This window comes from Mustela nivalis (genome assembly GCF_964662115.1).
Source record: "Mustela nivalis genome assembly, chromosome: 14".
NCBI lineage: Eukaryota > Metazoa > Chordata > Mammalia > Carnivora > Mustelidae > Mustela > Mustela nivalis.
The window spans coordinates 73,086,246-73,099,758 of record NC_139033.1 but is presented as its reverse complement, the minus strand read 5'-3'; the positions used below and the strand labels follow the sequence as shown (position 1 = coordinate 73,099,758).

The 13,513-nt window shown below is 42.8% G+C and overlaps 1 protein-coding gene across 45 annotated transcripts in view; it reads left to right on the top strand.

The window, feature by feature from the left end:
- EPB41L3 (erythrocyte membrane protein band 4.1 like 3) overlaps nucleotides 1-9,163 on the top strand; it is a 233,040-nt gene extending 223,877 nt beyond the window's left edge. For 17 of the 45 annotated variants that reach the window (XM_082699147.1, XM_082699145.1, XM_082699131.1 and 14 more), the window contains 10 exons: nucleotides 228-302; nucleotides 675-773; nucleotides 1,755-2,489; nucleotides 3,003-3,125; nucleotides 3,784-4,167; nucleotides 4,976-5,107; nucleotides 5,798-5,896; nucleotides 6,343-6,423; nucleotides 6,701-6,817; nucleotides 8,037-9,163. In XM_082699147.1, the coding sequence (XP_082555273.1) occupies nucleotides 228-302; nucleotides 675-773; nucleotides 1,755-2,489; nucleotides 3,003-3,125; nucleotides 3,784-4,167; nucleotides 4,976-5,107; nucleotides 5,798-5,896; nucleotides 6,343-6,423; nucleotides 6,701-6,811 (1,839 nt within the window). In that variant the 3' untranslated portion in view covers nucleotides 6,812-6,817; nucleotides 8,037-9,163. The remainder of the gene's footprint in view (nucleotides 1-227; nucleotides 303-674; nucleotides 774-1,754; nucleotides 2,490-3,002; nucleotides 3,126-3,783; nucleotides 4,168-4,975; nucleotides 5,108-5,797; nucleotides 5,897-6,342; nucleotides 6,424-6,700; nucleotides 6,818-8,036) is intronic. The other 28 variants (XM_082699167.1, XM_082699169.1, XM_082699161.1 and 25 more) reach the window with 7 other exon arrangements.
- The last annotated feature ends 4,350 nt before the right edge of the window (nucleotides 9,164-13,513 follow it).

Here is a 13,513-nt window from a genome sequence, read left to right as displayed (position 1 = left end):
AACACTGGAGCTTCAGAAACTAACCTGTTACTTTGGGGAGGTGATCATGAAGCGTTGAAATGGTTTCAGACCACTTTTCAAATTCATAAGCAATAATTCACTTCTTCAGAAAGAGATGAATGACTATTAATACGTACGACACAGTAAAAGAACTCTCTTCCTAACTTGCCTTTTTTTGGAAACTGTCTACTTCCTCTTCTCCAACCCAACCCCCTCTATCCAAACAGACCAAAGAAGAAAGAGACATTTCTGAAAAAGTTATATTTTTGCAGCAAGGAAGCTCTCCATTCCTTGAGTCTCAGGTAAAAGACAAACATAAAGGAATTGCCCAGAAGAGAATTGCTCTTCAGATTTTACTATCATTGCAATGTCTGTAGTTTTTATTTTCCTTTTTACATTTACCTCGCTTAAAACAAAGGTAGGTATGTCAACATTTGCTTGGATTCTGGGGAGGGGAAAAGGGAATTTTCTTACTTTAGTTATCAATTAGCCATCATTCTTTGATGGGTCTTGCTCTACTGTGATATCTGTGTTTGCTCACGGAAGCATTATGATGATGCTTTCTAATATTATAATTGCGCTTTTTACTCTCTGTTTTACCTATAGAGTGATACTAATTTAGATGACCTTGACTGATGTTGAAAGTTCTGAACTCTTACTGGTTTTCCCACTAGCGGAGTCCGATACAGAAAATGCAGGAAGGAGACTCTGCGGGCTCTATGGTTACCTCTCGCCAAATCATTTTCCAGAAAACTGTCCCATCGACCATAGAGGTTATTCTTCAATTCATTTGCTTTAATCCAGCACCAGCATGTAGACCGATCTGTAATTATTGTTCGTAAGGCACACGCACTTCAAGATTCCTGTTTTTAGGCTAAGATAAATAAGGCAGGTGGAAAACGCTGTAGCTTAAAATGTAAATCAAGGTGCTCACCTGCCCCTGGTTTGATTTCTCATCCCCTCATGATCTGTTAGAGTAGTCTGCAGCCTGTTCTCGTCCTAGTAGCCTTCTCAAATGTAGGTTTCTTAACTTTCACTTCTTTTGCTGTATCGGAACTAAGTACCGAGGAAAGTGGCAAGGAAACTACTCAGATGATGAACTTTGCTTATAAATACGATTGGAACACGGTACAGACCACCATGAGCTATTGATAAGAGGCTCCAACAATGCCCCAGCGGTGGGAGTACTTCCTGGCTGTGCCTTGAGTAGGGCTCCCTCAGTGTTTATCGGATAGTAGGTGCTGTAGTGAGTTCGATCCCCTAAATGAGGAAATAGAATTTACAAACAAAATGGTTTTCACAGAAATTCATGGGATTCTGGCAAGTTCTTTGTGAAAACAGCAGATATGAAGTGCAGTGTTATACATATCCTGGAAGACGGTCTTTTTGGGCCCATCCAAGCTAAATGACTTGTACAGCAGCTTTCAGTAACACCATTTAACCTTGAAATGTAGAATGTTCAGATGCTTAGCATAAAGGTCAGATAGAATCTTGCAAACATTTACCACCAAGGTATGCTCCCGTTTAAAGAAATCTGCAATTACAACTCTACATGCAGACTGTATTCCAAGTTGAAGGTTAGGGTTTGTAAATTTCAGATAAGAAGAGCTTTGCGACCATAATCATTAGACATTAACACCAGCCCCGTGCGGTCACCTCGCAATGTAGCTTTTGCCCTGGTTTTCTTAAAGGATTCTTATTTTAGAAATGAGACCATCAGAATTTCTAATTTAGCTTTTATATTTCAAATATAGGGCACAGAGGATTGGGTTATTGTAGACAAAGTACCCACTGAGGTAGTTGACGGTGATTCAAGAAAGATTGTGACTTACAAGGTGGTGACCGTGAGCAGTAGAAGCGGTGACATCCCCGCTGATCTGTTAAGATCCGGTGCCCTTGAAATGCAGAGCTTCGATGACTTGGCCCGGGAAATGCAGTTGAGAGGAGAAAGCAAGCAGAAAATATACACTCTGGGCAAATCCTATGACACAGTATCTGGAAAGATCGTTACCATGACTGGAAAAGGCAAGGAGGGGGAGAAGGGAGTGCAGCCCTGCAGTCTGGAAGCCATTCAGAAAACAGACCGAGGAGTGTCCGAGTCTGTGAAGGTCATTCCAGTCACGGCCGATTACGAGGTTCTAGATGCCGTCCCTGATGAGAAATCCAAAAGGGGACCTGAGGTCCACACACCCAAACGGAAATTGTCTGAATCCCTGGCTCCCATCCAGGAAGCCGAGTCCCGGCGGCCAAGCCCCGAGGAAGAAGAGCTGCACAAAGCCCCGATGCTGGGCCGGGACACGGGACCCCACGCGGGGCTGGACAGCACGCGCCTCAGCAGGACGGAGCTGCTGCCTGAGGGCGAGGTCTTGAAAGTGGGGCTCTTTGGTCCCAGGCGGAAGAGCCTGTCTGAGTGGAGATACTCCCAGGAGCCGGCCGTCACCGTGGCCACTGCTCATTATGTTACCGAGTCGGCCACGTCCCGAGTTGTGGTAACCAGTGCCTTTCGTTTGGGCCACCGTTTCAGATTCCAGCATGACTTTTTTTGAGGCAGCGCCCTTCCACCCTCAACTTTTCTGTTCCACTTGCTGTTTGGCTTTATGTTGAGAGCAGCCGACCCAAGCTTTTTAAATTTTTTTCATGGTCAGATCAATACTGCGCAATCCAGTATGAGCATTAAAACACTTTCCGTTTTATTTCCAGCTCCCTGATCCCGAGATGTGGTAGCGCTGCTGGGGCTTGCAATGAAGGGAGAATGGTCTGCTTAAACCAGCACCGCCCATATCCTAATAACTCTCTCCGCTTTACCAAACAAGAGCTCATGGTCACCTCAGTCTGCTATTTTATTTCCCATTCTTTTCTGTTTCCAAAATCTGTATGGTAGACGCCCTCCTCCCTCCTCCCACCTTCCTCCCCTACAGTTTTGTCTGACCGGCTGTGAATGTGAATGTGCCCACCCATGTTCCTGTCTCTGTGCTTGACTGTCCCTTTCTTTGTTCACTCAGACTAAACAGTCTTCTGCTGAAAAGCTCATGGATGGCTCTGAAATCTTCAGTTTATTAGAGTCTGCAAGAAAACCAACAGAATTCATAGGAGGGGTCACTTCTACTTCTCAAAGCTGGGTTCAGGTGGCCAATTGCTTCCTCTTTGGTGTTCCTGACCCTGCCTAGTTGCCTTTCTTTATGCCCTTTTGGTGTGTGCACGGAGGTGTGGGTGCGTGTGTGAGTGCGTGCGCGCATGGGTGTGTGTTTTGCATCCGAATGGCTTTGCCTTAAACACCTCAGAGTTCTCTTGGGTGGTTTTCCTTTAGTGCCTGCTTGGCATAGCTGTCATGTGCCTGCAGTTGCATCCCTAGAACTTACTTCAGTTATTCAAAAGGCAGTCATGTTGAAAAAGTTACATAGCATTTAATTTTTTTAAGCATTTTATGTCATCCATTAGGTCTCAGAAAGCTGCCACAACTGATGGGAACACGCTACAATGCTTTCATTTTGTTTTGTTTTCATTGCATTTTATCTGCATCCTATTTCATTTGCGGCTATCCCAACACAGCAACACAGGCTCGACTGGGGGTGCAGGGGGTAGTGTCAGGGCAGGGGGGCACGCATCTGAGATCCTGGTGGGAGCAATGAAGGCTAATTTATCTTTTCTGTAAGCATTTCTGGTCATAAGCACTTGACACTGGCTTTAAGCACCCTGGTGAGTGGCTGCTTTGGTTTTGATTTTTGTGGTTTGACCTTTGGTTTGTGGAAGGTCACCCTGACACTGCAGTCCTTTTCCATGCAGAAAACGGAAACCAAGACGGGGTCCAGCAAGACCGAGACGGAAACAAGCCAGCACCCCGAGCCACTTAGCACCGAGAAGGTTGTGCAGGAAACCGTGTTGGTGGAGGAAAGAAATGTGATGAATGTGCATGCGAGCGGGGATGCTTCTTACGCAGCTGGAGATGACGTGGATGCTGCAGCCCAGGCAGCATCTGCCGACGCTTCTAGCTTAAAAGGGAAGGAGGGCTCTGCTCTGATGGAGGGAGCTAAGGAGGAGAAGGGGAAGGTGGCCGATAAAGCTGTTCTCGAACAGGAAGAGACCGCCACTGCCTCCCATGAGCCAGAGGAGCAGCAGAGTACAACAATCCACGTTTCTGAGACTTGGGAACAAAAACCTCATTTTGAGGTAACTAGCAGTTGATGTTCCTTTTGGCACTGATGTAAACTGATCTATGAGTCCCCGAAATTTGGTTAAGCGTAAAAGGGGAGCTAAGTTTAACTTTCTGCCTTTTCCAAGTGCAGTTTGTTTCTCCTCTTATTTCCCTCTTGTATGGCAATAGGGTCTCCATGCTGGTTTCCATCTTTGGGGGTCCCATGCAGACATGTTTAATGATGATTAATTATGTGCAGTTCCAGGAAATGGCTCCTACCTTCGTTGTAATTATTAGCAGTAAACCCCAGGGGCTGCATGGCCAGCCATACTAGTAGAAAATTTGGTAAATTTATTTTTGATCAATGTACTTCACCATCACCAGAAGGACCAAAACCCATGCTTGCTGCCGTACCAAATGCCAGAACTTTGTTCTTTATAACTGAGATTCCTGAAGTCTGGGGGGGGGGGGGTGTTAATGTCTTCGTATTTGTTACTTCTTTCTTTCATTAAATAAAAGGAAAATTGATGATTTTTGATCTGTTAGTTTAGGTGAGGGGGGGATCATAAAAAGAGTTTTTTCAACATGTCCACCAAAATGCTTTCCCTTACCTGGAACATCCCATGTTAAAAAAAAAAAAAAAAAAAGTCTATGGAATTTTGAAAGACTGACCTGGTATCTGCCTCATGCCACGACTTGCCCTCCCCATGTTATACGTAAACATTTATTTCATACTAACCTGTGCTTATCCATACCCACTGTGGGGTAGGGGGGGTGGTGCACCAAAATCCTGTCTTCGTGCAAACTGTAATCGCAGCTCTACCTACTTCCCCATTGGCCCAGTCATCAACTGTGAAGACAGAAACCATCAGCTTTGGCAGTGTTTCACCAGGAGGTGCAAAGCTAGAAATTTCTACCAAGGAGGTGCCGGTCGTTCACACGGAAACAAAAACCATCACGTATGAGTCATCACAGGTAAGATGTCTATGAAGGCCAGAGCCCCGGCTCTTTGTTTTTGCCCTTTCATGGCTGCTGCATTTGACTATAGCTCATGATACTTAGTTTGTGAGACTCAGAGGACCCAACAACCAAACAGTGTCTATCAAGTGTGGTAATGGTAGTAATTACAACTTTGTTACCAGCCCAGAAGCTTCAGGTGACTGGAACAGGTCTCCATAGATCTCAGAATATAGAACAAGGCTCAGGAACCTATTTCCTGAGCTAGAGATAAGGGAAGATAACAGCTCAGCAGACCCTACTCCCATTTTTCAAGTCCTGGTTTTTTTGTTTTTGTTTTTGTTTTAAAGATTTTATTTATTTATCCGACAGAGATCACAAGTAGGCAGAGAGGCAGGCAGAGAGAGAGAGGAGGAAGCAGGCTCCCTGCTGAGCAGAGAGCCTGATGTGGGGCTCGATCCCAGGACCCTGAGATCATGACCTGAGCCAAAGGCAGCGGCTTTACCCACTGAGCCACCCAGGCACCCCTCAAGTCCTGGTTTTTTAATGTTGGTTAATTCCGGCCACATTCGGGGTTGTCTGTCCCGAGAGCCACAGCTCCCGGAGGCGGAGTGAACAACGCTGTGACGGTGGGAGTAGACTGAATCATGGTGATGCCCCAACCTAACGTAGGTATTCGAGTGCGGTGTCTGTTCCTCGCCTTCCTAGGTCGATGCCGGCGCTGATTTGGAGCCGGGCGTGCTTATGAGCGCACAGACGATCACATCTGAAACCACCAGCACCACGACCACCACCCACATCACCAAAGTAAGTGAGACGGGAGCAGACAGAAGGAAGACATTTACACGGACCTACTTCCCAGTTGGGCTCTACAGGCAGAGTGACGTGACTATCTGGAGGCCCAGATAGCTATGTTAGAACTTTCACGTCCACTCCGTGCATGGGGCATTTGCCCCTCTGTGCTCATTTTTGTTTAGGAATATGCATACTGATACCCTTTGCTTAACATGGAACTGCAGTCCTTGGCATATGGTAGGTGTTCCAGAAACCCTGGCCGGCCACACCCAAAGGACTCCCTGAGAGCGACACTTCTGAAATTAACGATTTTGAATAATTGCCCAAGAATTGTTTCAACTCTTAACAAGTGCCGTTAGTTAAAACTCTGTTAGCGCTTCTGACCGTTGTCCCCACTGAAGGAGGGTTGTTCCTCCTGGTGGGAGGAACACTTTGTAACACTTGTCCGTCCCTCGCAGACTGTGAAAGGAGGCATTTCAGAGACGAGAATTGAGAAGCGGATAGTCATCACAGGAGATGCAGACATTGACCATGACCAGGTAAGTGCGCGTGAGGATGGTAAATACCCAGGCAGAGAATCAGAGAGACACTGGTCAGCCCTGCTCTTCCCAGTGGTGGTGGTCTAGTCCATGGTGCAGTGTAAACAGTTTTCTGAATTAACTTTTCCATACGCAATGTACGATTCCTTTTGCGATCGTTATACCTCATTTGTGAATGACGTATATAGATCTAGCTCGTAAGTCTCCACCTTGCTACTGATCATGCATGTTCCACCTCCTTTTTTGTCTTTGCCCTTCTGTGATTTCCTGGGGATAGGCGCTGGCTCAGGCAATTAAAGAGGCCAAAGAGCAGCACCCTGACATGTCAGTGACCAAAGTAGTGGTACATAAAGAGACAGAGATCACACCGGAAGATGGAGAGGATTGACCTCAGGTAAGAGGCGAGTTGATTCTCTAGGCTTGGCCTTGGCTGGCATGTAGCATGGGCGCTTCCCCCCGACCTTCCCGTGCCGCCTCCTCCTCCTTTCTTCTCTCACTGGCATTGGGAGGCTGCTTACCGAGGGGCTGCAGAATTGGTTTGTGGGTGCTGGTTTGTTTCAGATTTGGGAGTTCCACACTGTGGACTTCTTTTGCGTATTCTGCCAGCTAGAGGATCAAGAAAGAAGCAGTCTTTGCTTGCATGGTCTCGCTGGTGTTTCCTTTTCATTCGTGCCCTGTGTTCTTCGTTACCCAAATTCGATTCAGGAATCAGATTTGATTTTCCTTGCCATGTGGCCTAATTGGAACGAAGGCCAATTTGTTCCAAAAGGTACAATTTGTGTGTTCCAAATACCAGAAAAATAAAGCGTACCCCTTTCTCCTTCGGACAGCAACAATATCCCATTTCACTCTAAGCTTTCTCTGCGACTGTGTTTGGTTATGCTTCTGTTTATGCTCTCTTTTTGCTTTGTGTCTGAATTTGAAACATGGACATTCACTTTCATTTTGGATGGCTTATATTTTCTGAGTTCTTTGGAGTATTTTTTTTTTCTTCTTAGTATAGCGTTATGTCTCAGGAGGAGGCAAAACTGCAGTCTTGTGCTCCTGCTTTTCTCTAGAAAGTGTGTGCATGCCGTTCCAATGGCTGTTTGGCTGGCATCGTGAGCAGATAGCGTCTTCTGTGTACGCACAGACTTCTTAAGCACACTCACACTCACCTGCTGTGCAGGAACTCACAGGCCCAGAGCATCCCCAGAGGGCTCTGAATGCTGAATGCAACCATTGAGCTACTTGCATACTTGGTTATGTGACAAAAGTCGCTTAAATGCTTATGTGTATAAATGAAATAAGGAAGTTCTCTAACGTTGGTTTAGGAACTATAGATTGAATAACAGTCTCTCTTAAAGAAAAAAATATAAAAGTCACTCATGATATTCAAATTAATCATATAATTTGAAAGACAGCAGCAAAAGGGTTCTCCAGCGAGCTTCAGCCACTTGAGTGGTGTTGTAGTTAACGTAAGAGAATGCGTATCACGGACTTACGCTGGAATTTTAGTGTGTTGGCAAAAAGTGCATGTAATAACCTGCAAGAAAATTTTGTTTGTGGCCTTAGTCTGAGGAAGACTCTCGGGTGTTTTCCAAGGAGTAATTGATCAAATCTCTTTCCTACAGGAATAATTTAGCCTGCACATGAATCCAGTCATGCAAACCGTTAGGAAAACCAGAGCCTATATGGAGTTCCCTCTTCTAACCCAACTGACTTGTATCTGCCCATGGAAAATTTCAATCCAGAAGAACTGACCTTGACCATTAATAAAGACACTGGCAGAGAGATCTTCCCATAATAAAGCAATCCGAATCAGCATCACAAAACTGATACTGCATGAAGCAATGATAAAATTACAAAAGAGTAGCATTTTTAATTTCCACCAAGTGTCTAAGTTTTCAGCTATACCTGCACGTTCATAACCAACAATATAAACCGTGATCTCATGTAACACATAAACAATTCATGCCTTTCATAGTTTATTATTAAAGTCTAAACAAAAATCGCAATTTCTTAGGTGACAGATCTTTTGTTTACAGACAAATGAAGATTACCCTAAAATGCTAGAAGCTGTCTAGGTCTAATGTGTCAGGTTTATTCCAGATTAGATGTGCCAATAACCGAGTTTATTCAGTAAACAACTTGAATCTTGTACTTGTCTCACCTGGTTTTATTACTCTCACCCATACACAGCAACAACTCTCAATCCTCCGGAAATATTTAATGCTTACAATCCTGCTTTGTGTATCTAATTTAATTCCTTATAAGGTAGTACTGATTTTAGCATATTAATGTGATTTCTTCCTTGTTCGCTTTGGTCTGCGTCCAACCTGGAAAGCTTCCAAGAGTTCCCTAACAAGCCCTAAATATGTAAATTGTCATTATTTGGGGGAAGAAAACCTGTTTCTCTTAGTTTACAATATTATGAAATTTCACTCCAGAAAGATCTGTTGGGCTTCTGTTGCATTGTTTTCTCTCTTCGTTTCTTTTCCCTTGTGTTTTTAAGTTGATTTTTCTTCTTTTACTTGAAAAAAAAAAGTGTTTTATTTCCAAATCTGGTCCATATTTACAATCTAGTTCAGAGCCAAGCCTTAAATTGTACAGAATTTCCACTGTAATTAAACTACTTAGTGTTTAGTTATAAATAGCCTTCAAAAAGATATATTCTCCATTACACTGTCAACTGCATCACACGGTCCATGGTGAATGTATGTTTCCGCATAGCGAAATAAAAATGGTAAATGCATTTAAAGCTGTGATTCTCTGTGTGTAATAATTTCAGTATGGTCTGCGTTTAGCCAAGAGGGTAGCACTTGCATGACGTCAAAGGCCTCATTCATCTGCCTTGTGTAGAGTGTGTCTTTTTACAGGACAAAATGTGTCTGTGGTGACATAGCTTGTGTATGGATCCTTCAAGGTATGGGAGACAGGAAACAGAAGATACACACATACATGTTTGGTTGCCCAGGAAGGCCTTAAAAAGTACAACTAGTTACCACAGAATCTCGTTTTCAGGGTTAGATTTTTTAATAAAGAGGTTCTCCTCCAAACCCAGTGTTTCTGGGTGCTTGTAATCTACTGGAGAGAGACCCCTCTCTCTCACACGTCAGCTCCACAGCGGAACAGATTAGCCGCGGCATTCTACAAGGGCCCTTGCCGTGTGTTCCCACAGCTCAGCTATCTCAAACTCCTTCAGGCCAGGTAATCTAGCACCTAACTGCTGGCCTACACTAGCACACCTCACGTGCTATTTCTTTGTCAACTAATTTTCTTAAAACTCTTTTCCAGAGAATTACTGGATACGACCCACATGTCTTCGTCTTAGTGGGGAAGCCAAATTCTTACCATTTACCTGCGAAGACCTTATCTGCTGCTCTTACTGTCAGTACTGTGTATTCATTTTAGGTACTGAAACATCATCATACATTTGAAGACAATCAAAAAATGTGTCGAGACCATACACAAAAATGAGCTCAAAATGGGCTAAAGACCTAAACGTGAGACCTGAAACTACACAAGTTCAAAAGAGAGCACAGGCAGGAATCTCTTTGATATCAGCTATAGCAACATTTTTCTAGGTATGTCTCCTGAGGCAGGGATACAAGGCAAAAATAAACTATCAGGACTACATCAAAATAAAAAGCTTCCACAGAGGGGTGCCTAGGTGACTCAGATAGTCAAGCCTCTGCCTTCTGCTCAGGTCATGATCTCAGGGTCCTAGGATCAAGCCCCGCATCGGGCTCTCTGCTCAGCGGGGAACCTGCTTCACCCTCTCTCTCTCTCTGCCTGCCTCTCTGCCTACTTGTGATTTCTCTCTCTCACCGTCAAATAAAATAAAATCTTAAAAAAAAAAAAAAATCTTCTGCAGAGTGAAGAGAACAGTAAAAACAACCTACTAAGTGGGAGAAGACATGACATATCTGAAAAAGGACTATTATTTAAAATACATAAAGAAGTTACATAAATCAACACCAAGAAAATTCCAAATAATCTGATTTAAAAATGGGCAGAAGACATGAACAGACATTTCTCCAAAGACCTACAGATGGCCAACAGACACATGAGAAGATGCTCAGTGTCACTCATCATTAGGGAAATGCAAATCAAAAGTATAACAAGATACTACCTCATACCAGTCAGAATGGCTGAAACAACACAAGAAACGAGTTGTTGGCAAGAATTGGGGAAAAAGGAGGCCTGGTGCGCTTGGTGGGAATGCAAATTGGTGCAGCCAATATGGAAAATAGTATGGCTGTTCCTCAAAAAAAATTAAAAGTAGAACTACCATATGACTTAGTAATCACACTACTGGATATTTACCCAAAGAATACAAAAACACTAATTTGAAAGTATTTATGTGTATCCCTATGATTATTACAGGAATCTTTATAATAGCCAAATTATGGAAGCAGCCCAAGTATCCGTTGATAGATGAATGGATAACGATGTACTGTGTGTATAAAGGTACTAGAATGGAATATTACTCAGCCAGCAAAAATAATGAAATCTTGCCATTTGCAACAACGTGGATGGAGCTAGAGTGTGGAATGATAAGTGAAATAAGAGAAAAAGACCACATGATTTCACACGTTTGGAATTTAAGAAACAAAACAATCTCACAGACGAAAAACAGACTCTTAACTATCGAAAACAAACAGGTTGCTGGAGAGGTGGGTGGGGGATGGGTGAAACAGGTGAAGAGGATTAAGAGTACACTTGCCATGAGGAACATTGAGTAACATATGGAATTGGGGAATCATACAATTCGTACAATTCAGGTATCATCCACCTGAAACTAATATAACACTGATAATTGGAATTTTTTTAATTTGAGAAATTAAAAAATTTTTTGAAAAAAATTAACTTTTTGATAGGAAAATGATCATTAGCCTCCCAAGGATGACTGTATCCAATCCACTTAGTTTATATCCATCAAGTTGCCCCCACGTTTGTTTTAATTTTGTAAATATTTAACTATAATTGACATATAACATGCTTAAGGTGTACCACATAGCAATTCAATATTTGTATGTATTGTGAAATGATCACATTAAATCTCGTTAACACCCATCACCATACATAGTGATGAATTTTTTTTCTTGTGGAGAACTTTTAGGATTTACTGTTTTAGCATCTTACAAATATGCAGTACAGTGTTAACTATAGTCAACATGCTGTGTCACAGTTTTAAACCAAATGGAGGGTTTTCATGTTTTTCTGTCCCCAGCAGTAAGTGCTTATTCCTTTTTATAAATTGCCATTATCAGAGAAGTTACACATGTACAGCTTTCTTTCCTTCTGTTACGCTCTTCATAATTTTTCCAGCCCGTACCCACTGTTACTGGGGATCCCAAACCACGCCCACATACTTGGGTATTTTTGACAGCAGTGCCCAAAATCTAGTACCAAAGTCAGTATCTGCTTTTATTGCTGCATAACAAATTACCACACAATTAGCTGCTTAAAACCACATGCATTTCTATCTCCCTGTTTCTGTGGGTCAGGGGTTGGGGCCTGGTCCCACTGGATTCTCTAAAAGGCTACAGTCGAGGTGTCAGCTAGGACTGGGGTCTCATCTGCTAGCTCAGCTGGGGAAGGATCCAGTCCCAAACTCTCTATAATTGTTGGCACATGTCCTTTTCTTGTGGTTGTGGGAGCTTTGGAAGCTTGCTTTTCAAAACCAGCAGTGAAGGGGGAGACTCGAGTGTTGTCTGTTAGCAAGACCATCTTCCATAACGTAACATAATCAAATGAGTGGGTTCCACGACTCTTGCCATATTCTGTTGATTAGAAGCAAATCATAGGGTTCTGTTGACAGCACTAAACAAATTTAAAATTTAAATTTGGAGATTATTAATCACTAATATTCCCTAACTCAGCAATTTTAAATTTAGATTCCTCTAATGTATGAAACTGGCTTATGCTTGTTGCTGTGCTCTCAGATAATCTCAGAATATTTTTTACCCTTTACTACAAATCCAGAAAAATGTAGCATTGCATTTGGTGTGAGAAAGACCCTGGAGAATACACATTCAGAAACTGAAGAATTCCACTTGGCTATTAGCCCCCACAGAGAAGAAACCAATTTGCTATAGGATTTAGGTTGTAAGAAAAAAAGAATTGATGCTTCTCTCAAAGGAGCAGAAAAATGACTTGGAAACCTAAAGGCAATATGGTGCAGCCATTGGTAACCAGCATTTTCCTGCTGATTGCCCAGGGATCTGAAGAAAGTTATTGTGTTGCCAGAGTTAGAACCATCCGTAGGATACTTTCTGTGGAGTCCTGGAGTGAATTGCTAGGTCCAGATAAAAGGAAGGCTATTATCTACCTAAAGGTAGAATGCTCCCTGCTTTCAGATGGAGCCCCACCTGTGTGCTGAGCCCTCAGCTTGTGGGACACCTCTGCTGCTGTAGCATTGAGATTGGTGGTTGGACTTCTGCTGATGGTGACATGTCCACTGCCCAAGTAAGAGAGCCGGGGGCAATGCTAACAAGGTGAAGATTTTAGCCAGTTTCACTCTCTCAAAAGATTTTCCCCATCCTTTTATATGCCTTTCAAATTTCACAGAGTCACCATGTCCCTTCTGCTTTGGCACAATAAGTTAGATCACACACCTTGTAGGATAATTCAGCCCCCCCCCTTTTTTTCTACAATTACTATAATCAATTTCAATTCTGCTGACTTCTTGCTAGCATAGCTACTATGCAATTAATATCAACCCTAGCAATTTTTTAAAAATTAACATAGATGCTGGAACATGGATCCAAAATTGCTTCTGAATTATACATGAGAGTTATACATACCTTTCATCAAATGCTTTTTAATCCTCCTCACTATAGTTAATGAACCAGTGGTCAGAAGTGTCTGTCTTGGATTGCCATAGAGGTGGTCTCATGTTTTAATGAGCATTTATACATTAAATAAAATTGGATTATCCCATTTTTAAAAACCACATTTTGTGACAGGCCATTGGGGCATGTCCCATTGTATTCTCAAAAATTACATTTCATTTTGACAAGTCGTTTATCAGAGCCAATTAACTCTGAAGAAGGGTAAGAAAAGGAGCTAACACTTCCTGATGGGTGTGATGGCTAACACACGC